At 41.4% G+C, this 22,495-nt stretch overlaps 1 protein-coding gene across 7 annotated transcripts in view; it reads left to right on the top strand.

The window, feature by feature from the left end:
- RPS6KA3 (ribosomal protein S6 kinase A3) overlaps positions 1–21,357 on the top strand; it is a 124,888-nt gene extending 103,531 nt beyond the window's left edge. For all 7 annotated transcript variants that reach the window (XM_073357139.2, XM_073357159.2, XM_073357129.2 and 4 more), the window contains 6 exons: positions 2,045–2,203; positions 3,932–4,093; positions 4,320–4,396; positions 7,931–8,048; positions 13,991–14,131; positions 15,994–21,357. In XM_073357139.2, the coding sequence (XP_073213240.1) occupies positions 2,045–2,203; positions 3,932–4,093; positions 4,320–4,396; positions 7,931–8,048; positions 13,991–14,131; positions 15,994–16,116 (780 nt within the window). In that variant the 3' untranslated portion in view covers positions 16,117–21,357. The remainder of the gene's footprint in view (positions 1–2,044; positions 2,204–3,931; positions 4,094–4,319; positions 4,397–7,930; positions 8,049–13,990; positions 14,132–15,993) is intronic.
- Positions 21,358–22,495: the final 1,138 nt, after the last annotated feature.

Genomic DNA, 22,495 nt, shown 5'->3' with positions numbered 1-22,495 from the left:
ATCCTATCTTCCAAAGCACTTGCAACCCCTCCCAGATTGGTATCGTCTGCAAACTTTATAAGTGTACTCTCTGTTGTCATCTAAATCATTGATGAAGATATTGACCCGAACCAGAACTGATCCCTGCGGGACCCCACTCTTTATGCCCTTCCAGCATGACTGTGAACCACTGATAACTACTCCCTGGGAACAGTTTTCCAACCAGTTATTCACTCACCTTATAGTAGCTCTATCTAGCTTGCATTTCCCTATTTTGTTTGAGAAGGTCATGCAAGACCGTATCAAAAGCTTTACTAAAGTCAAGATATACCACATCCCCCTTATCCACAAGGCTTGTTACTCTGTCAAAGAAAGCTATCAGGTTGGTTTGACACAATTTGTTCTTGACAAATCCATGCTGACTGTTCCTTATCACTTTATTATCTTCTAGATGTTTGCAAATTGATTGCTTAATTATTTGCTCCATTATCTTTCCGGGTACAGAAGTTAAGCTGACTGGTCTGTAATTCCCTGGGTTGTCCTTATTTCCCTTTTTATAGATGGGCACTGTATTTGTGCTTTTCCAGTCTTCCATGACTTTTCAAAGATAATCACTAATGATTCAGATATCTCCTCAGTCAGCTCCTTGTGTATTCTAGGATGCATTTCATCAGGCGCTGGTGACTTGAAGACATCTAACTTGTCTAAGTAATTTTTAACTTGTTCTTTCCCTAATTTAGCCTCTGATCCTACCTCATTTTCACTGGCATTCACTATGTTAGACGTCCAGTCACCACCAACCTTCTTGGTGAAAACTGAAACGAAGTCATTAAGCACCTCTGCCATTTTCACGTTTTCTGTTACTGTTTTTCCCCCCTCACTGAGGGAATAATGAGGAATGATTTCTCTAAAATTACATTTCTGCATAAGGGGATCACTTAATGAAGTTTTCTTTAAAACAGAAGCCAAATTTTGAAGGAGATTGAAGTTAAAAGCCCAAGGAAGTGCAATAAAAATGAACTGTGGTATTCAGATATTAATGCTTTCAAGGTGCTTCTATGCAGTTTATAAGCTGCAGTGCCCCCAGCTGGTAAGATGGATAACTGGTTAGTTGTTTCAGCAGACTAGAACATAGTTGTAGCCAAGCCATCCCAGGATATTAGAGGGACAAGGTGGGTGCGGTAATATCTTTTATTGCACCAACTTCTGTTGGTGAAAGAGACAAGCTAAAAGCCACACAGAGCTCAAGAGCTTGACTCTTGGACCAGCTTCCGTTGGTGACGTTGAAGATAATTACCTCACTCACCTCATCTCACCAAAATAGAAGCAGACTAAATGGACATAAACAAAAGCACTTAAACAATTTTTCATAGTGAAAAATACAGGATGAAGTCTTAATGGACATCAATAAGCTTTTTAGAATAGTACGTGTGTGCACAATATCAAATTTGCCAAGAAATGGGATAGGAATTTATAAATTGACTTTGATTTCCAAATGCTACAATGCTAATTGTGTCAATAAAATCTAAGATTGTTTCATGCACTAACTGCAGTGTCCCCAATTTATTATGTAAGATGAATCTTAAGTTATTTTATAATGCCCTAGAACTGATGCTGATATGGCTGATTTCTAGCCATTGCTGCACTTTTTTGTGGAATAGTTACTTGAATATGAAATTAGCTCTAATTCAGCCTTGACAATAGCAGTGTTACCTTATTATCTCCACTTTACTGCATCCAGATCTAATATTCATTTAGATATCAAAGTAGTAATCTGAGCACTCTTAAATTTTACTCACCTGTTTTGTTTTCAGAGTTTTGCCTAGCAATTTATTACATGTTATTCAGTTACTGTACGTTGTTTAGTGGATAAAGTTTTGTGCTCATTTTGCAATTTAAAATATTGTTCAAATAGGTTGGTTGGGGAGTGGCAGTAATTCCACAGGTTTTCTAATAAAAAGAATCCTTTTGGGTTATCTGCACTATCCTGACATCCTTAGAGAAGGGTAATATAAGAAAGCTTTTTATAAAGAAGTTTACATGCTAATTTATTTCATTTTTGTAGGTGTATGATGATGGAAAGTACGTATATGTGGTAACAGAACTTATGAAAGGAGGAGAACTCCTGGACAAAATTCTTAGGCAAAAATTTTTCTCAGAACGAGAAGCTAGTGCTGTCCTGCTCACAATAACAAGAACTGTTGAGTACCTCCATGCACAAGGGGTAAGTCTTCTACTTGAAGAAAACATTTAGGAATGCATTATCTAATATATATTGAAACACACTTCCCTGTGCCAAGTTGCAAGGACAAATCCACATCTGATACATTCTTCCATTGTGTAAAAATTTAACAAATGTTTCCTAGAAAATAACTATACTGCACCAAACCTTTTCTACAAAACTCTGAAACTCCCCATAGTTTCTGTAGCGGAAAGCTCATTTTGACAGACAAGTAATTTAGAGGTGGGTAAGGTTGATGTGGTGATAGTTGGAGTCAAGAGTGAAGAATCCTTGTATTGTAAAAGAAGGGAACCCAATGGGTAAGGACAAAGATGGAGTGTGACATTGGGAGCCAGGGAAACCATAAGGCAGAAAGTAGTGATGTTACCAAAACAAGTGGAGGGCTTGGATGAGGAAAACAGATGAAACATCTGTAACTGTGATGAGAAGAAAAAGAAGGGGAAAATAAGCTTTATAATTAACAACTCATTAATACATTCATTTGCTTGTCTGCCATGGCATCCCATTATGTACGGTAACAGTCTTTGTGACAAACGTTGAAGTCCATATTCCTAACTGTATATTTCAAGAAGCAGTTGTCAATAATTCAGCCTACGTGATCTTTGTTTCTCCAAACACTATAGTTCTAGAAAATTTGGAGATGAAATTACTTGATGTTTGTAAGGGAGTTGCACTCACCTCTCGCGAGCGCCCCCCAGCCGAGCGCGTGTGCCTGCACACTCTCTACCTGTTTATGATGGCTCTGACTCCGGCCAAGTCATACACAGTCTGTCTGTGAGATAAAAGCAACGCAAACCCCTTTCGGGGTACAAGTCCAACAGGGGCCTCTCTCTGTGCCCTCTGTAATGTGTCTCTGTTCCTGCTCATAATAGAGCAGTGCCCCAGGACTCTTTCCCTGGAAGCAATGTCTTCACCCTCTCAGGGCCTTTCTGTCCCCAGCTCTTCAGCTGGGCCACTACAGTTCAGTCCCCTTTCTGAGGTGCCTCAAAGTCCAGGCCACTTTCCCAGTAGCTAGTGGGGGGGACCCAGGCCCACCCTCTACTCTAGTTCCCAGCCCAAGGAACCTATAGATAGCAGCTGTTCGCAATGTCCCTTTAAATAAACTGCATTGCTGCTATAATTCCCTGGGCCGCTTCCCTGCGGCTCCTGCACGTTCTTCACCCTTACCTCAGGGCCTTGTCCTTGTGCAGTCTCAGCAGGCAGCCTGGAGGACCATCCATTCTCCTTCAGCTCTAGCAAAGAACTGAACTCGCTTTGGCCCTACAGCTCTTCTTATGCTGACTTGCTGGGCTCTAATTGGCTGTTTCTCACACAGCTGCTCTAGGCAACTTGGAGGACCCCTCTACTTCCCTTTTCTGAGGCGGGGTGTGGCAGGGCCACAAGGCCTCCAGCAGGGGGCCTCAGGGCCTAGTCCACTCCGTCACAGTGTTCATCATAATCAACTCATGCCAGACATCACTTTCATGCTCGGAGTGCCCAAATTTGAAAACTGGACCTATTGTATTGTTCTCAAAATTAACTCATGTATTTCACCATTCTGACATTCTGGGTAGCCAAAAACAATGCATATAGTGTATTGGAGTTGATATTAGAAACATCACCTTCTTTTAAAGTCCATTGCTAACTGCAAATTAAAAAGCAGTGAAGTAAGTGCTTATAATAGAGAACGCTATCCTATATTTTGTTTTTTGTATTTGTGTTTTTATTTAGGTTGTTCATAGAGATCTGAAACCTAGCAACATTCTTTACGTTGATGAATCTGGTAACCCAGAATCAATTCGAATTTGTGATTTTGGCTTTGCAAAACAACTAAGAGCAGAAAATGGTCTTTTGATGACTCCATGTTACACAGCAAATTTTGTTGCTCCAGAGGTAAACATCAAGTTCTGGTTTACATTCCTTCAGATTATCTTAATAGTTTTTTTTCCCCCATCATTTAAACATTGTTTCTCCATTATTGCATAGTTGTAAAATTATCAATGAATTTAGCTTTTGAAACAATAAACAGTTGAGATCTTTGAAGTAATATAACTTTGGCACCAAAATCATAGTAAAGTATACTGTTTTCTGTAGAAATTAATATATTTGCTTTTCACAGGTTTTAAAAAGGCAAGGCTATGATGCTGCTTGTGATATATGGAGTCTTGGTGTCCTGCTTTATACTATGCTCACTGGGTGAGTTTGCAGAAATTTAGTGGGTTTTTTTGTTTGTTTATATAGGTTTACTATTCTCAAACAAAGTATTGATTATGTGCTCAATCCTGCAAGTTGCTAATATTCCTGGGAGGTTCTGGATGCTGGTTTCAGTGGGAGTTGAAGGTGCTCTGCATGTGGTAGGATCAAGTTCTTAAGAGTCTGATATCTAAAATAAACTTCCCTTTATGAGTTTGCTTAACTGTTGTTAAATCCAGTCAAAGATTATATCAAATGTATGTTTTGTAGCCTTTTGATTATTTAAGAATAGGAATAGACTCTCATACACTGTTACTTTACATGAAGTGGAAACTTGTTCCTACCAAAAAAGCTAGAAAGTACTATGCATATTGAAGAGAATATATGTGGTTAAGATTTACCAGTTGTGACATGTTGTTCCTAGAGCAGCCCTCACTGCAGCCTGCCCTGACCTTGGCATTTCCAAAAGGGAGAGCAGATACTCCCAAGACTGGTGGATAACACTCAAGTTGAATTCCCCACCAGTCACAAACTGTGCTTCTGATCTCCCACACTGGTTTTTAAGAAGCAAAAAAAGAAATCACACAGCCCCCCTTTATTGCATTCCAGTTCTCTGTTTCCCAGTCAGCACATAGGTCCAGTACAGTGATATGTTATTTAAAAAACTCTGCTCACATATATACAAATTGTTCTTCCGACCCCAAAGGGTCAGCCATGTTACCAGGTCAGTGTAGGTTTGGATCTTACCCAAAATACCACACTGCCAGCCAATCCTTTAGTGTCTAAAACTAAAGGTTTATTATAAAGAAAAAAGAAAGAACAAGAAGAGAGCTGTTAAATGGTAAAGCAGTCACATACATACAAATATTCAAAGTTCATGTTTTAGGTCCTTAGCAGTATTGCTGAGTGTGCTGGCTTGAAAGTCCCTTTGGAATACATCCAAAGCTTGGATGGGTCCTTCAGGCCTTTGTTCAGAGCTTCAGTTTGTAGCAAAGTTTTTTCCAGTATAAGAAGCAGGACTGAAGACAAAATGGAGATGATGCAGCTGCCCTTTATAGTCCTTTTGCCACATGCTGATACTTCCTTTGTTTCAGATACAAACTCATAGCAGATAGCACATGGCACTGAAAGGCCTGCATGCCTGGCTGAGTCATAGGGTATAGTCCCTGGCCCTTTCAATGGGTTCATTGTACAGTTGATGTCCCTTGATGAGCCATCATGCAGGCCTAGCACTGATGTCAGTCTGTCTGGGGATGTCACCCAGAAACACAGCACAAGTTTGGAAATACAGATATACCCTACATATCTATAACTCATAATACAAAAGTGATACAAACATGTGAACAATACCATCATACTTGGCAAAGTATAACATTTTCGCAGGTAACTCACACAGCATATCTGGCATGATTCATTGCAATTGTAGGATATTGATATCAACAATATCATAAAATGTCTCCCATATTCCCTACAGCGTCACACCAGTGATGCTTTGAAGTTTACTCCTTAGGGGAATTCTGCGCCACTAAGCATGCACAGAATTTATGTCCCCCACAGATTTCTTTTTTTCCCTGCAGAAAAATGACTTTCTGACAGGGAAGCCACAAGAGCAGTCATGCGACCCGCTACAGCAGTATGTTTCGGGTGCCCCGGGCAGCCAGCAAAGCGGCAAATCACTGGGGAGTAGGGGCTGGGACTGGGAAAGCCCTGGCTGGTGGCTCCTACCCTACGCCAGGATCAGCTGATAGTCCCACCTTCGCTGGGGAGGACAGGACTTCCTCTTCCCCTTCCCCTACATGGCATCCGGAGCCAGGTCAGACCAACCTGCAGATTTCTCCTCCAGCTGCAGGAAGCTCTGCAAACGCTTCCCCCACACACTCGCTTCCTGCACTCATTGCACCTCAGATGCAGGGGCAAGGATCCCTGTACAGGGAGCTGATCCCCAATCCAACCAACCCCTGTGCATCCAGACCCAATCATAGCTTACTGCGCCTCACCTCCACACACTCAGAACCCCCTGATGAGCCCCACTCGCCCTTCATCTGGACCACCCTGACATGCCATCCGGATCCCCCTACTGAGTCCCAACCAGCTACACCTGGTTCCCCACCCCACTGAGCCCCCAACCCCAGTATCTGGACCCTGACTAACCCCCCACACCCAGACTCCCATGCCAAGCTCTATTCTCTACATAGCCAGATCCCCCTTGCTGAGCCCCAGCCACCTTCACCTGGACCCCCCTGCAGAATCCCATTACTGTTGCACCCAAAAAACCCCAATAAGCCCGTGTGCATCTGGATCTCCCACTGAGCTGCCTGCACCCAGATTGCCTCATATACAACACTTTCAGTTCGCACATGGACACCCCATATTGAACCCCTCCACACTTGGATCCTGTCTTGTTGAGCCTGTCTGCCCACACCTGGTGCATCTGGCATAGAGGGGCAGGGCCCTGGGGTGTTTCTAGGGCAGGCACGGTCCTTGCACTGTGTCAGGGGTGGGTGCAGCCTCACCGCTGAGTCTGTGTCCTGAGTGGGGACCTGTACAGTGATCTCCCACCTCTGTGCAGCCAGTGGCCTATGCTCCCCAATGCCATGCTGAAGCCTCCACATGTATTTTGACAAAATTTACAGAATTTTTCAGAATTTTAAAATGTGTGCAGAATTTTTAATTTTTGGCACAGAATGTTCTCAGGAGTAGAAGTTTGATTACTCACAAGAATGAATCAGATCACTTCTCACAATACAGTCAGAATGATACATGCAATACAAGTGATCTGCATGAAAGAATACATTAAGTACGAGTACATCAAGCAATAATTCCAAATCTCAGCTTTGAAAAATACCACTTATACAGCCAATTAACCTCTTACACCTCACTTACAAGTTAGCCTCAAGATGCTTATAAAACTATTTGGTTATCATTTATTTAGTGCCACAATTTTACAGTATTCCTGTTCATCTTAACCTCTTAACTAAGGCATTGAAATCCACATGTATAAAAATTAATTATTCTCCTCATTCTCAGTTATGTTTAGTGTACTTTGTTAGTTCAATAGCAAGGATGTGAATTGTTAAGGTAAATCCTCTAGGGTTTAGTGACTTCTTTCTTATTCTTTCTCAGCTAGCGTCAGGCTGGGTATTCGTTCTTTGCAGGTCAGAGTCCTCAAGTCCTCCTTTTCAGAGTTTTTATACACAGTTAGTCCTTTCATTTCACCAGGATGTACTGACTTTTGGCAATAATAAGTACAGTCTCTGGATCTGTGACTCAGAATTAGCCTAAACTTAGACACACTCTCTTACAGAAGGAATATAGTAAGAGAAACAGGCCCTTACTCCCATTCTACCATGTAGTTCATCTATTATTTATTATTTTGGGTGCTTTTGCCATCAGTTTTACGATAATTTGTGATTTTGGAGGGGGGGGTGTTAATTATGATTATTTTGAAACCACTGGCAACTGTGGTCAGACTTGAAATAAGGATTGGAGTCCAGCACGGAAAAGCTATTAATACTCTGAACTTGTTTGATTAATTAGCTACACTCCTTTTGCAAATGGCCCTGATGATACCCCAGAGGAGATATTGGCACGAATAGGTAGTGGAAAGTTCTCTCTCACTGGTGGTTACTGGAATTCAGTTTCAGTTACAGCTAAGGCAAGTATATTTAATATTTTGTCCTTTTGTGCATGGGACGGATGTTGACAGATTTTGTAAAGGATTTTTTTCACAATAAAAATTGCTTATAGCATTAGAGAACATGATTTTAATGAAGGTTGCAGGTTTTTAAAAATTTACTGAGCCAATCCTTTGTATGAGTAGATATTTATTTGATAATTATGAATCCTTCATGTTTAAACAGTCAGTCCTGTGTAGGAAGAAAAATAACCACATTTAATACCACCACTGTTAATTCAGTGGGGCATTGGAAAACCAAATCAGGATGCAGTAGTTATGGCCACCTACTCTTGGGTGCCTCTTTTGTGGATTCATGAAGTGTCTGTGAAGAGCAGCCATAACTTGGCACTATATATATAATGTCCAAAAGCATTCGATATCCTTCATGACCCTCTATCTAGTTATAATAAAGCCCTAATATGCTCAAAGAACTCAGATTATTTAAGCATTTCCCCCCCTTCTTTGGCTAATGTCTTTAATTTGCTTTGAGCTTCCATATGTCTTGATTTTTAAATACAAGTATTTTCCCACATTTTATGTTAAACAGCCTGACTGACACATCTACCTGTTGTCCTGGACAAGATATAGAATCACTTATCTCTTTATTCAGTGCCATCCCAACCACTTATACTGGGAGTCCCGAATGTGTCTAAAATCATTCAACTTTTAAGAAGTCTTTTCATTAGGGTCTTTATTCTAAACTCCACAACAGAGAGTTTGTTTTATAAGAAAATGTTTGCATGCTGTTAAGTACCTTAGAATGTTTTTAGGCAGTTTAAGATTACTAAATACAATTTTTTTTCTCATAACCAGTTGTCCCAGAATTAGAAGTTTTGTATTCTCCTTACCCTTTATATGGGGCCTGGTCTACAATATAGAATCAGGTCGATGTAAGGCAGCTTATGTTGACCTAATTATGTAAGTGTATACTTCAGCCAATGTGAGTGCCCTATTACACAGACATCATAACTCAAGCCTTACGCCTCTCAAGGAGGTGATGCCTGTGTAGTTAGGGCAATGCAGTGTCTGTGTTGACACTGTGGGTTACTTATGTTGGCTGTTGGTTGTCATTCTTGTCAATTTCATGGCTCCAAATTGACAAGAAAGTTGCTCACAGCTTGTGCTGTCATGCCGGGTAATGTGGGGGGCTCCAGCTAGAGCTCGGCTGGCCCCCGTTTCCAGCTGGCCTGCTGCCTGGACTCCCCACTCAGAGCTGGGCTGCCCCAGGGTCCCAGCTCCTAGCAGGGCTGCTGTCCAGACTCTCTGTACCTAGCTGGGCTTCAGCCCAGGCTCCTCGCTCGGAGCCAAGCTGCCCCCAGCGTCCCTGCTCCCATCCTGGCGGCTGCCCAGGCTCCCTGTGCCTGGCCCCCTGCTCCCCACTGAGAGTTGGGGTCCCGGCTCCCTGCTTCCAGCTCGTGCTTAATGCTTAATCGCATTAAGTTGTTGGAGTGCATCCACAGTACTGAGGTTAGCATCAACTTTCAGAGCATTGCACTGTGGATAGCTATCCCACAGTTCCAGCAGTCTCCGCCGCCCATTGTAATATTGGGTTAAGCTCCCAATGCCTGATGGGGCAAAAACATTGTTGCGGGTGGTTTTGGGTACATGTCGTCAGTCACCCCTCCCTCCGTGAAAGCAACAGCAGACAATCATTTCGTGCCTTTTTTTCGTGTGAGCGCCATACTGCTTTCAGCAGACAGTGCAGTAGGTCTGCAAACAGTCGCATCGAACAACGGCTTTCACTGCCACTCTGCTCTCCTGATGCTATGAATCAACCTTGCAGGTCCTCTATATGACCATCGTTATCCACCACTTCCACTGCCACTCTGCTCTCCTGGTGGTCTCGCAAGGCTGCTTCCACTGCAACTCTGCTCGGCTGCTCTTGTCTCGCCATACCATGGCTAGAGTGCAGCCCACTCAGCCATTGTGTCCTGGCAGCAGACGGTGCAGTAGGTCTGCAAACCATTGTCATTGAACGACCGCTTCCGCTGCCACTCTACTCTCCTGCAGGCGCCATACCACAGCAAGCATGGAGCCTGCTCGTATCACTGCAGCAGTTACGAGCATTGTAAACACCTTATGCATTATCATGCAGTATATGCAGAACCTGAAAAAGCAGGCGAGGAGGCGATGGCAGCGCAGTGATGAGGACATGGACACAGACTTCTCTCAAAGCACGGGCCCCAGCAATTTGTCTATCCTGGTGGCAGTGGGGCAGGCTCATGCCATGGAACGCCGATTCTGGGCCCGGGAAATAAGCACAGACTGGTGGGACCGCATAGTGTTGCAGGTCTGGGACGATTCCCAGTGGCTGCAAAACTTTTGCATGCGTAAGGGCACTTTCATGGAACTTTGACTTGCTTTCCCCTGCCCTAAAGTGCAAGAATACCAAGATGAGAGCAGCCCTCGCAGTTCACAAGCGAGTGGCGATTGCCCTCTGAAAGCTTGCAACTCCAGACAGCTACCGGTCAGTCAGGAATCAATTTGGAGTGGACAAATCTACTGTGGGGGCTGCTGTGATGCAAGTAGCCAATGCAATCACTGAGCTGCTGCTATCAAGGGTAGTGCCTCTGGGAAATGTGCAGGTCCTAGTGGATGGCTTTGCTGCAATGGGATTCCCTAACTGTGGTGGGGCAACAGACAGAATGCATACCCCTTGGGCCTGGATCACCGAGGCAGCCAGTACATAAACCGCAAGGGGTACTTTTCAATGGTGCTGCAAGCACTGGTGGATCACAAGGGACATTTCACCAACATCAATGTGGGATGGCTGGGAAAAGTACGTGACGCGCGCATCTTCAGGAACTCTGGCCTGTATGAACAGCTGCAGCAAGGGACTTACTTTCCAGACCAGAAAATAACCACTGGGGATGTTGAAATGCTTATAGTTATCCTTGGGGACCCAGCCTACCCCTTAATGCCATGGCTCATGAAGCCATACACAGGCAGCCTGGACAGTAGTCAGGAGCTGTTCAACTATAGGCTGAGCAAGGGCAGAATGGTGGTAGAATGTGCATTTGGACTTTTAAAAGCGCGCTGGCGCAGTTTACTGACTCGGTTAGACCTCAGCGAAACCAATATTCCCACTGTTATTACTGCTTGTTGTGTGCTCCTCAGTATCTGTGAGAATAAGGAGGAGACATTTATGGCGGGGTGGGAAGTTGAGGCAAATCGCCTTGCCGCTGATTACACACAGCCAGACACACGGTTAGAAGAGCACAGTAGGGCGCGCTGCGCATCAGAGAAGCTTTGAAAACAAGTTTCATGGCTGACCAGGCTACGGTGTGACAGTTCTGTTTGTTTCTCCTTGATGAAAACCCGCCCCCTTAGTTCACTCTACTTCCCTGTAAGCCAACCGCCCTCCCTTCCCCCCTTCAATCACCGCTTGCAGAGGTAATAAAGTCATTGTTTCAAATTCATGAATGCTTTATTAATTTGTCACACAAATAGGGGGATAACTGCCAAGGTAGCCCAGGAGGGTTCGTGGAGGAGGGAAGCACCGGGTGGGGTGGGGGAGGAGGGAAAGACAAGGATAAACTGCACTTCAAAACTTATTGAATGCCAGACTTCGGTTGCTTGGGCAGTCCTTTGGGGTGGAGTGGTTGGGTGCCCGGAGCGCCAGCACCCCTCCCCTACCCCCCCGGCATTCTTGGGGGTCTGGGTGAGGAGGCTATGGAACTTGGGGAGGAGGATGGTTGGTTATACAGGGGCTGCAGTGGTGGTCTGTATCTTTCCTGGACCTCAACCATACGCCGGAGCATATCAGTTTGTTTCTCTAGTAGCCTCAGCATTGCATCCTGCCTCCTTTCATAATGCTGCTGCCACCTTTCCTCTTGATCCCGCCACCTCTCCTGTTGCTCCTGCCACTTGTCCTCTCACGCATCCCTCCTGTCCTCGCATTAATGTTGTGCTTTCCTGGACTCTGCCATTGTCTGCCTCCACACATTCTGCTGGGCTCTTTCAGTTTGGGTGGACTGCATGAGCTCAAAGAACATTTCATCATGAGTGCGGTTTTTTCGCCTTCTTATCTGCGCTAGCCTCTGGGATGGAGATGCTAGTCGCAGCGTTGAAACATTTGCAGCTGTGGGAGGAAAAAAAGGGAGATTAAAATTGAAAGACACATTGGCCGTTTAAAAGGAGGAGCTGATGTTTTTGGGTTAACGTGCAGCACAAACCCAACTAAACCCCACATCCAATTCTCTGGGATGATCACTTCACCCCTCCCACAACCGTGTGGCTAACAGCAGGGATGATTTCTTTTCAGCCACAGTCAAACAGCCCAGCAGGAACGGCCACCTCTGAATGTTCCCCTGAATAAAATTCCCCTATTTCAACCAGGTGACCATGAATGATATCACTCTCCTGAGGATAATACAGAGAGATAAAGAACAGATGTTGCTTGAATGCCAGCAAACGCCAGGACCAAACACTGCCATGCTTTCTTATGCAGTGATTCCAGACTACATGCTACTGGCCTGCCGTGGTAAAGTGTCCTACCATGGAGGACGCAATAAGGCTGCCCTCCCCAGAAACCTTTTGCAAAAGCTTTGGGGGTACCTCTAGGACAGCTTCATTGAGATGTCCCTGGAGGATTTCCACTCTATCTCCAGACACGTTAACAGACTTTTCCAGTAGCTGTACTGGCCGCAAATGCATCCCAAGTCTTCAGGGCAAATTAATCATGAAACACGCTTGCTTTTAAACTGTGTATTCTATTTACAAAGGTACACTCACCAGAGGTGCCTTCTCCGCCTTCAAGGTCTGGGAGCCTGGGTTGGGAGGGTATTGGCTCCAAGGTGATAAACCGTTCCTGGCTGTCGGGGAGAACGGTTTCTCCGCTTGCTTGGTGTGCGCTATCTTCCACCTCCCACTCCTCATCTTCCTCGTCCCCAAAATCTTGCAGGAGTCCACGTACAGGTGTGGGGTACTTGTAAGGGCACCCCTTAGAATTGCATGCAGCTCATCATAGAAGCGGCATGTCTGGGGCTGTGACCCCGAGCGAGTGTTTGCCTCTTGGGTTTTTTGTAGGCTTGCCTGAGCTCCTTAAGTTTCACGCAGCACTGCTGTGGGTCCCTGTTATAGCCTCTGTGCTTCATGGCCTTGGAGATTTTTCTCAAATATTTTGTCTTTTGGAACGGAGTTCTGATAGCATGGATTCGTCTCCCCATACAGCGATCAGATCCAGTACCTCCCGTTCGGTCCATGCTGGAGCTCTTTTGCGATTCTGGGACTCCACGGTCACCTCTGCTGATGAGATCTGCATGGTCACCTGTGCTGATCAGCTTGCCATGCTGGCCAAACAGTAAATGAAATTCAAAAGTTCGCGGGGCTTTTCCTGTCTACCTGGCCAGTGCATCTGATTTGAGAGTGCTGTCCAGAGCGGTCACAATGGAGCACTGTGGGATAGCTCGCGGAGGCCAATACTGTCGAATTGCATCAACACAATTATGTCCCAAATTCAACCCGTCCTTGTCTATTTCAGCGCTAATCCCCTTGTCAGGGAGAAGTACAGAAATTGATTTTAAGAGCCCATTAAGTTGACAAAAATGGCTTCGTTGTGTGGACAGGTGCAGGGTTAAATATATCTAACGCTGCTAAATTTGACCTAAACTCGTAGTGTAGACCAGGGCTAAGATACCTCAGAATTGATCTATATAATTCACTTGCATACTGCTCTTCACTTGACTAGTTACTTTGCAAACTCTCTAATAGATCTTGGTATTTGTGGGCACAGTATGGAGTAATACTTCAACCACTTCCAGAGGATGGCCTAGAGATTTGTTTAAACTACTGATCACAACAAAATATTTCTTCATATCTTGAATTTTAATCATGTTTAACATTGTTAATGCTCTAAAAATAATCCTACTGCCTTAAATTTTACTGTTCATCTGAATTAACTGTTTCTGGATTGTTGACAGGACCTGGTTTCAAAGATGCTTCATGTCGACCCACATCAAAGATTGACTGCTGCCCAGGTTCTTAGACACCCTTGGATAGTTGACTGTGACCAGTTGCCTCAGTACCAGCTAAACCGACAGGATGCTCCACATTTGGTTAAGGTAAATAAAATTTGTGTGTTCAGCTAGGTGATTAGCTAGTATTAATTGTAAACAAAAACAGTTACTGTGCATTTGCTCTCAGTACTAATCACAAACTTTTATGATTGTTTGTGAGTTCAGTAAACACAGTGCATTCAACCATGTGAACTTGTGATTTACCTAATGTTTAAAAAGAAAAGGAGTACTTGTGGCACCTTAGAGACTAACCAGTTTATTTGAGCATGAGCTTTCGTGAGCTACAGCTCACTTCATCGGATGCATATCGTGGAAACTGCAGCAGACTTTATATACACACAGAGAATATGAAACAATACCTCCTCCCACCCCACTGTCCTGCTGGTAATAGCTTATCTAAAGTGATCATCAAGTTGGGCCATTTCCAGCACAAATCCAGGTTTTCTCACCCTCCACCCCCCCACACACAAATTCACTCTCCTGCTGGTGATAGCCCATCCAAAGTGACAACTCTCTACACAATGTGCATGATAATCAAGTTGGGCCATTTCCTGCACAAAGGTATTGTTTCATATTCTCTGTGTGTATATAAAGTCTGCTGCAGTTTCCACGATATGCATCCGATGAAGTGAGCTGTAGCTCACGCTCAAATAAATTGGTTAGTCTCTAAGGTGCCACAAGTACTCCTTTTCTTTTTGCGAATACAGACTAACACGGCTGTTACTCTGAAACCTAATGTTTAGTAATACAGGTGAATCCATCTGTGGAGAATAAATCTGCTCTGTTCACAAAGAGCAGTACACTGCAATCTCCATGCTGTTTTACTACTTGTGTTGAGACAGATTACAAGATAAATGAGTTTATAAATAGTGTTTCCCCTGGTGATTTAGATTGCTGTCTCCTAGATTTTGAACTCTGATTTTAAAAAAGAGTTCATCTGAGACTGTAAGTGATTTAGATGTTTACAATGGAGGAATTGTAGTTTTGACTGCTAGTGTGATTTTAGTGGAGGGATTATAAGTGTAAAAATTGATATTTTGGAGGTGAAATTTATTTTTTTCCAAAATTTTCATTAAAAATAAGAAATGAAATGGAAACCTTTATAGTAAAGGTTATATTGAATGGTGTATTATGAAACAATCAACACTTGATAGTCTGAAACATAAACCACTTTTGATACCAACTGATTTTTTTATTTTAATTTTAACCTGGATGGGTGAGATTGAAGATCCCCACACTCATTTCCCCCCCACACATACAAAGTTCCTCAAAGGCCTTATGTCATGGTGAACCTCCCAACCTACAGAAGAGGGATCTTACATCTTAAGAGTTAATCAAATGACCCTAAGTCAACTGTAAGAGACAGAGCTTCCAGTAGTAAATGGCTTAGAAGGAAGGAACCAAGTTCAGATCCGAGCCATAGATTAGAATTTTCTAACAATCTGTAAACTTAATTTAGATGTATACGCTTCAAATTTATATAGACTAGTTATGAAACATTTTTTAAAGCAATTTTTAGTGATAACATAAATGATTAGACAGATCGTAAACAAGGACAATCCTCTGGTGGGATTTTACACTCTGCACTTTTGGGATGTAGTTAAAGCACAACTTAAGTGTGCAATATAAATGGCACCTGCTGATTTTTAAAAATCATGTCAGTTGCCTTAAACAATTTTAACATAGTTGAGCTCTTCCTGTGCTGCAAAAAAAGAAACTGTGGTCATGCTTTAAATAGCTAGAATACTACACTGGTAAATCAAGCCCATTGTTTTTAACCTACAGAAAACAGTTTGATTATTAAAGATCTCTAAATCGTGTAATACTGTTATGATCTCTAGAATGTAGTAAAGTCACAATGTGTGGGGTTTTTTTGTTTGTTTTACCTCTGCCTTCTAACCCTTTAGGGTGCCATGGCAGCCACATACTCTGCTTTGAACCGCAATCAGTCACCAGTTTTAGAGCCAGTAGGCCGTTCTACTCTTGCTCAGAGGAGAGGTATAAAAAAAATTACCTCAACAGCTTTGTGAAGTGACCTCAACCAGATACTTGGTACCATGGTATAAGATGATAGCACAAATCATGGCAACAAGTAGCACATATCTGCAAGCACACTCTGTCCCAGCTGGTACCCATAATGCTGCTGCTCCTATTGTTGCTACTGCTTTCATCTATTCTCCCTTTAAACTGTTGATGGCAAGTTACTGACCTTTCTGGAGCTTTGGATGGAGTGAAAAGTGGAAACACAATGAAAATGAACACGTTCACTGATTGAATAAACTAGAAGAATTATGAATGCCAACTCTATCATAAAAATACACTGAATAAAGCACTCTGCACCATATAGCATTATTTTTATAAGAAATATTTCTTGTCCCCTAAAATATTCTTTGTTACATGTTGGGATGGACAGTTTATGTTAAGCACTTAGCTTAAACAATCTGTTTATGTTAGCACTGTATACTTTGTGCCATCCAACATTTTGTATGTTTTTGTAAACAATTCATAAGCAGTACTTTTTTGTGCTGTTTTCTTTAATGTATACATGCCTTGGTTTATTTAGATTTTATTAATCATTTTGACAATTAACTCTGGTTAAACAGTTCACCTGGATTAATCAGTATTGTTGGACAGCTCTAAAACAGCCTTGACTGTTAAACAGCTATTGAATGTAATATTATGAATGTGTATTTTTCCTTGTCTGTCTTTTCTACATTTCCATGTTTTTGAAGTTGCATGTCTTTTATGAAGACCAGAGAGATGTTGTTGTATTAAAAATTTAAACAGTGGGTTTCTCACACATGTAATAGGTAATGCATCCATAAGAAAAAGTAACTTGTTCCACCTCACCCCCATCTCTTTTCCCTTGTTTTTCCCCCACCAATTACAGGACTCAGGAATCGTTGCTAAATAGTTTTCCCTTTCAAGACAGTTGTTTCTTGCTTATTCTCATAACTCATTTAATATTTTTACTTTTATTTTATTACTTTAGTTAAGAGCTGACAAATATATTGTTCAGCTGGTGCGGGCATTAGAGAGTTAGAGAAGAAATGTAGTGCTGACTCTAAAGCAAAAGACAATGTCCATTGATAAACAGAAGCTTACCAAAAATGGATGTAAACTTTGTCTCTTGTGGTTAGAATATACTGGACTGATTAATTTCATTTTTTTCATTCGTGTGATGCTCTTAGTTTACAGTCCAAAGCAAAGTCAGAGAAGAACCATCCAGTACTTCCAACTGACATCTGAGGTTCTAGCAACATAATTGGTCTCCTTGGGCCACTCATCGCCAGTCCAGGCACCCTTAAAATTGTACTGTCCAAGTCAAGTAAAACAAAACCACCCTTTTCGTGTTCCTTGATGGCAGTGTTCTTCCCACTTTTCCTTTTAATGTGAGTGTAAAAGGCTCTTAGTTTACGTTCTGAGGACACAAATCATAAAATGTGCTTGCTTTTATGTAGTCTCTGAGATTCACTGCAGATGGCTGATCTTGAGTGTGCACTGGAGCACATTAAAGTTTGGCTGATACCCCATTCTGCCAAAGAAAATGGTACATCAACTGACTACCTGTATCAAATACCCTTTACAGAAATATCCAAAGCTACTAAATATGGAGCTTAGTGCACATTTTCTATGAACAATACTGTTTAAAAATCAAGAGATCACAAATGGTAGTGTGATTCTTGGTTAATTAGTCTGTTCAGTTATTTTTCCAGTAACTAATTTGTTAGTTTTTCTACAGTGAGAAGTTTTCAAAGAAATTTGTGGAGGGAGCGAAGTCCTTCATTAATGTGACACCACAGATTTCCTCCCTCTGATTCATTGATCCATATGAACATGGAACGAAGACTCTGTTAGAAGCTTTTAGTAATTCCTTGGCAAACAGGAAAGCTTAGGTTTTTACAAGCTGCCTGGAACTTTACAGTTAAGCAATTAGTCACTGTTTTAAGTGTGAAGTAGGGATAAACATCATAGCTTGTCCGTTTAATGCTCTAAACTGAAGGAGGGAAGACATTCTGGTCTCTGTATAATCTTGTGGGGATCTCTGAAAGGGGAGTAGAAATAGAGGATTGGAAAAGGGAAGGGATTTTAATTGGAGAACCAACTGTTTAGCTTCCAGAATCAACTTGATCACTGGTGTTAAAATTCTAAACAGAGAATCATGCTGTCAAATAGTCTCCTAATCGAAAGGTAGAAGTGTGGGGGAATTATGCAGACTCCATGCTCCCTTAAAAAGGGGGGGGGGGGCAATTAGAAAGAGCTGAAAAGCTAGAGGCTTTGTATGTAGTTTGGTGCTGTCTATGCTGATGTCCCTCCAGCGGTCTAGAGAACAAGAAAGGCCCTTTACAAATAAATAGTAGTAATAAGGGTTCCTCTATTAAACCTGCAATCTGTCTTACTGCCCTCAGTGGAACCTGATGTGTCTTATTTTTTAATACCTTGCCATGGTGCTGATCTACATTTGGCAAGGATGATGAAGAGTTAGGAACTTGCCAAGGCAAGATCCATAACTCTAGCAGGGCCCTCAAGATGTACCCTTGGTCTCAGATGGGGCATGGTAATCCAAAGGAAATAGAGGATTTTTAATGTTGCTTTGTATTATTAAAGAATAACTTTTTACCTGGAGGGTTCTTATTGATAACAAAAAGTGGAACAGGTGTCTTGAACATATTTGTTTCACTACTATCCTCAGAGTAATTAGTCATTTGCTCCTTACCTAATGTTCTACAATTGAGTGGTGGCTCTTTCATTCTGTTGAGGATTCTCCCTTTTATACAAGAAAAATCCTTAATGTTGAGGTGGGGAAAAGCCATTTGCAGTATAGTCTTTCCTTTGAGATTGGCTGCAGCACCAGTGGTGTTAGCCTAACAACTGTTTGGTAATCTCACCCTTCAGCATGTCTCTCTAAGTCAAGCTTGACAAAAATTAAGAAATCATGTCTCCTGGAAACTGTTTATTTCTTTTGAAGATTAAGGTTAAACATTAAGTCAAATCTAGCTGATATCGTTTTAGAACAGTACTGCTGGAATAATTACATGGTCTTTCAGTTCTTTTGCTTCAAGTCATAAGATGATCAGCAACTGAATTCAGGAAGGAATATCCCATATATACTTAATAAATAGGAGTGCTATGGGGTTTTATGCCTTCCTCTGAAACATCTGGTGTTATAGTCAGTATAACAGAGCAGAAGGACAGTAGATACTCAAATATGGTAATTTCTGTGTTCCTGAAGTCTTTAATTTTACAGTTGCTTCATTTATTCTGTCTCTGTTCCCTCCCAAACTCAACCTATAGATCAGAAACCTCATACTCAGCATGCATCATATACATTTCCATGATGGGCTGCAAACACACAACCTTCATCATCACCCCAGACAGTGTTAGAAACTAACCTCAATCCATCAGTTTCACTGTACTCTCCTTGCCTTGCAAGGGGATGTTCCTCTGTCTTGTGAGAGTATCTGTGTGCCTAATCCACCAAAGTTATGGCAATATCAAGACAAATGACTGTGGCAGAAATGTGTTAGTCTTTTGTCAATGCATGTACATTTTTAACAATTGTCTAATTTCAGAGGTTACGTTTTGTATGGCAGTCTGTTTAAGCTAGAAATACTCCTCTACCTGGTTCTGTCTGAAAGTGGGACTCTGAAGGCATATTAACGACAGCTCAAACTGGGTTGCTTTCAGTTTTGCTTTTAAATATTTTTAACGCTACTAAGTCACCTTTGTTCCCCTGTGCTTACTGGTCTTTGTAATCAATATATCCAAGCAGAGACTATTGGGAAATGTGAATGTGATCAGTATGTTTCCTTTACACAGATACTGCTCCCACATTGTGTATATGCACAAGCAAGCAAACTATACTGAGCTTTTAATTTCTTAAATAGCCCATCTCTCAGGCTTGATCTAGAGTAAGTTTTGAAGGTGTGCTGTTAGATGAGGTTGTATAAAACAACCTAATTAACACCATAAAGACTAGTCAAGACAAAGTGATTGTATTTTAACACATCCTAACCTGGTCAAATCTAAAGTCTAGATCGAATATAGCTTTAAATCCTAGTTTAGACAACTGTGTTTCTGTGGAGCAAATAAATTTTACAGGAAAATTAACTTAGTTTTATACATGTCTCTTTCTGGGATCCACACACATTTTTCTCCGCGTTTATCTTCGGCATGTTTTTGTAACTGTAGTTACTTAGGAACGAAGGATGGGAAATTAACATACTGCTGCATAGTTGTAGTCTCAACTCCTCACCACACAAGCTTGAACGGTGTATGACCCACTGTGTAAATTTTCACTACCGCTCCTTTGTCTGCAAAGCATAGCCAGTGACTCTAGAATACAGATTCATGGAAGAGGAAAAATGGAGAAGTGCAGATACAGGTGAATAGCCTATTTTTCAAAGCAAAATTGCCAGTTGTGTGTGAGTATGTGAGAACAGAGGGAGGAAGTAGCTACACTACTCAGATTAGCTCTATAGCAACAGTGAAGTACTAATCACTATTAGTACTGAACAAAACTTATACTGAATTTTTCAAATGAAGTATTTAAAACTGATTTTTTAAGAGAAAAAGGCATAAGGAAATAGAATTGTTTTTGTTTTTTGTTTGTTTTTGTAAATGTAGTATACCAACTAAAGCTCTGCTTTTCTATTATTGGAAAGAGGCTTCTAGGTATGTCATTTCTTGGTAAGCGTCAATGGTTAATGGATGAGTTTTCACTCATGAAAATAATGTAAATGATTAGCTTTATGTTGATACTCTTGACCTAATCAAAGGGAAGGTGTACTCATAAGGGATGTAATTATTTTGCAATCTAGTGGGGGTGGGGGGGAATCTACTTAAAACAATTTTTAAAAATGATGAAATCACAGATGTTATTTTTCTACAATTCTATACAATCATACTTTATACTAGTTTCCTCCGCATGGCATGTAAGTGAGTCTAAGGTACAGTAGCAAAAATTCAACTGTTCCTTTTGGCAGACAATGAAAATAGCATCTTTCAGATGCTTGGCACTGCTGTCGTAGAATTGAAATGCTAGTAAAAAGGTTAAATAGTACTGAATACTTAAATGATTGTTTTATTCAGAGTATGATCTAGGAAATTTTCTAATCATACTATTAATGTGTAATCTAAACTGTTCCAGATGTAACCATGAACAGTCCTGGAAAGGTATCATTGCTTGCATCCCTGTCAAGTGGCAGGTTTTGTAGTCTTTAAAGGAAATTGAAATTTATACAGTGAATAAATTTTCAAACATATGAAAACCAATGTCTGTTTTATTGGGTTGGATTTTTCTCATCTCTCTCTCTCTCTCACACACACACTCACCCACACCCTGCAGTGTGGTTTCTACCTCAAGTGTAATTAACTTTGCTCCATATAAAACATGCATTCCCAGCCAGAAATGACTTATTAAATTAATTTCTAAACTGAGTTTGTTTTTTCTGAGCTTAATATGCAGGTGTTGTTTTCTCACTCAGACATTAAAGCTTTATGCCATTACTTTTTGCATGTTTAATCATCTTGACTTTTATTAGTATAGTCAACAGAGACCTGATGAAAAAAATTAGACCTAGTAGAAGGTCTCAATCACATTTAACTCTATTAAAAACTCTATGTATTTGTGACGTGACCAGACCAAAAGATGCTAATAATTCTAAAATTTGGTGTCACTTAGTCTTTAATCCTGCAACTTCTTGCATGTGGACAAACTGCTGCAAATGTATAGAGCTCCACTGAAGTCACTGGGGCTCTGTGCAGATGAAGTTATCCATCTGTACACAAGCAGCTGAAGGACAGGAGTCATAAATTGTAGACTCCAGAGGGCAGAGACCTGGTCTTTATGTCTGCCATAAAGTGTCATACGTCTGTGTGACTCTTCATGTAAACAAATAATTAGGACTGCTGCATAAGTTTAAAAAAAAAACCTCTATTTTGCCACACATTGAAATTAGATACACGTTTGATAAACAAATATCAAGCCTTATTTATTTGCAGTGAGCCTCTTGAAATTCGGAAAGCAAGACAGAAGTTTTGCAAATTAAAATGTACAAATTTAATGAGAAATGTAATAGGAAACATTCCACTGATCCAGTCAAATTCACTCTTTACAAGTGAAAAGGCATTGTGAACTCAAGTTGTGATTCTGAAATTATTGTATCATAATCCTCTTCAGGCTTGCAACACAGAAAAAACAAGAATTGTTAATCAACACAAAAGATATGAAATGTTTGTATATTATTTTATGTAAAATAGCAGGAATAGCAATTATGATGGCTGATACATCTCCGAACAAAAGTGCATTCTTCAATAGTCCTGTTAAATTCACCAAGAGGAGAAGCCGAATAGGGCATCAAGATATTTCACCAAGCTACCAGAATCAACAGGAAGACAGTTTGCCTT

This window comes from Lepidochelys kempii, chromosome 1, assembly GCF_965140285.1.
Source record: "Lepidochelys kempii isolate rLepKem1 chromosome 1, rLepKem1.hap1, whole genome shotgun sequence".
NCBI classification, from domain to species: domain Eukaryota; kingdom Metazoa; phylum Chordata; order Testudines; family Cheloniidae; genus Lepidochelys; species Lepidochelys kempii.
Note: the sequence above shows the minus strand (reverse complement) of the source record. Positions and strands in the feature narration are given on the sequence as shown.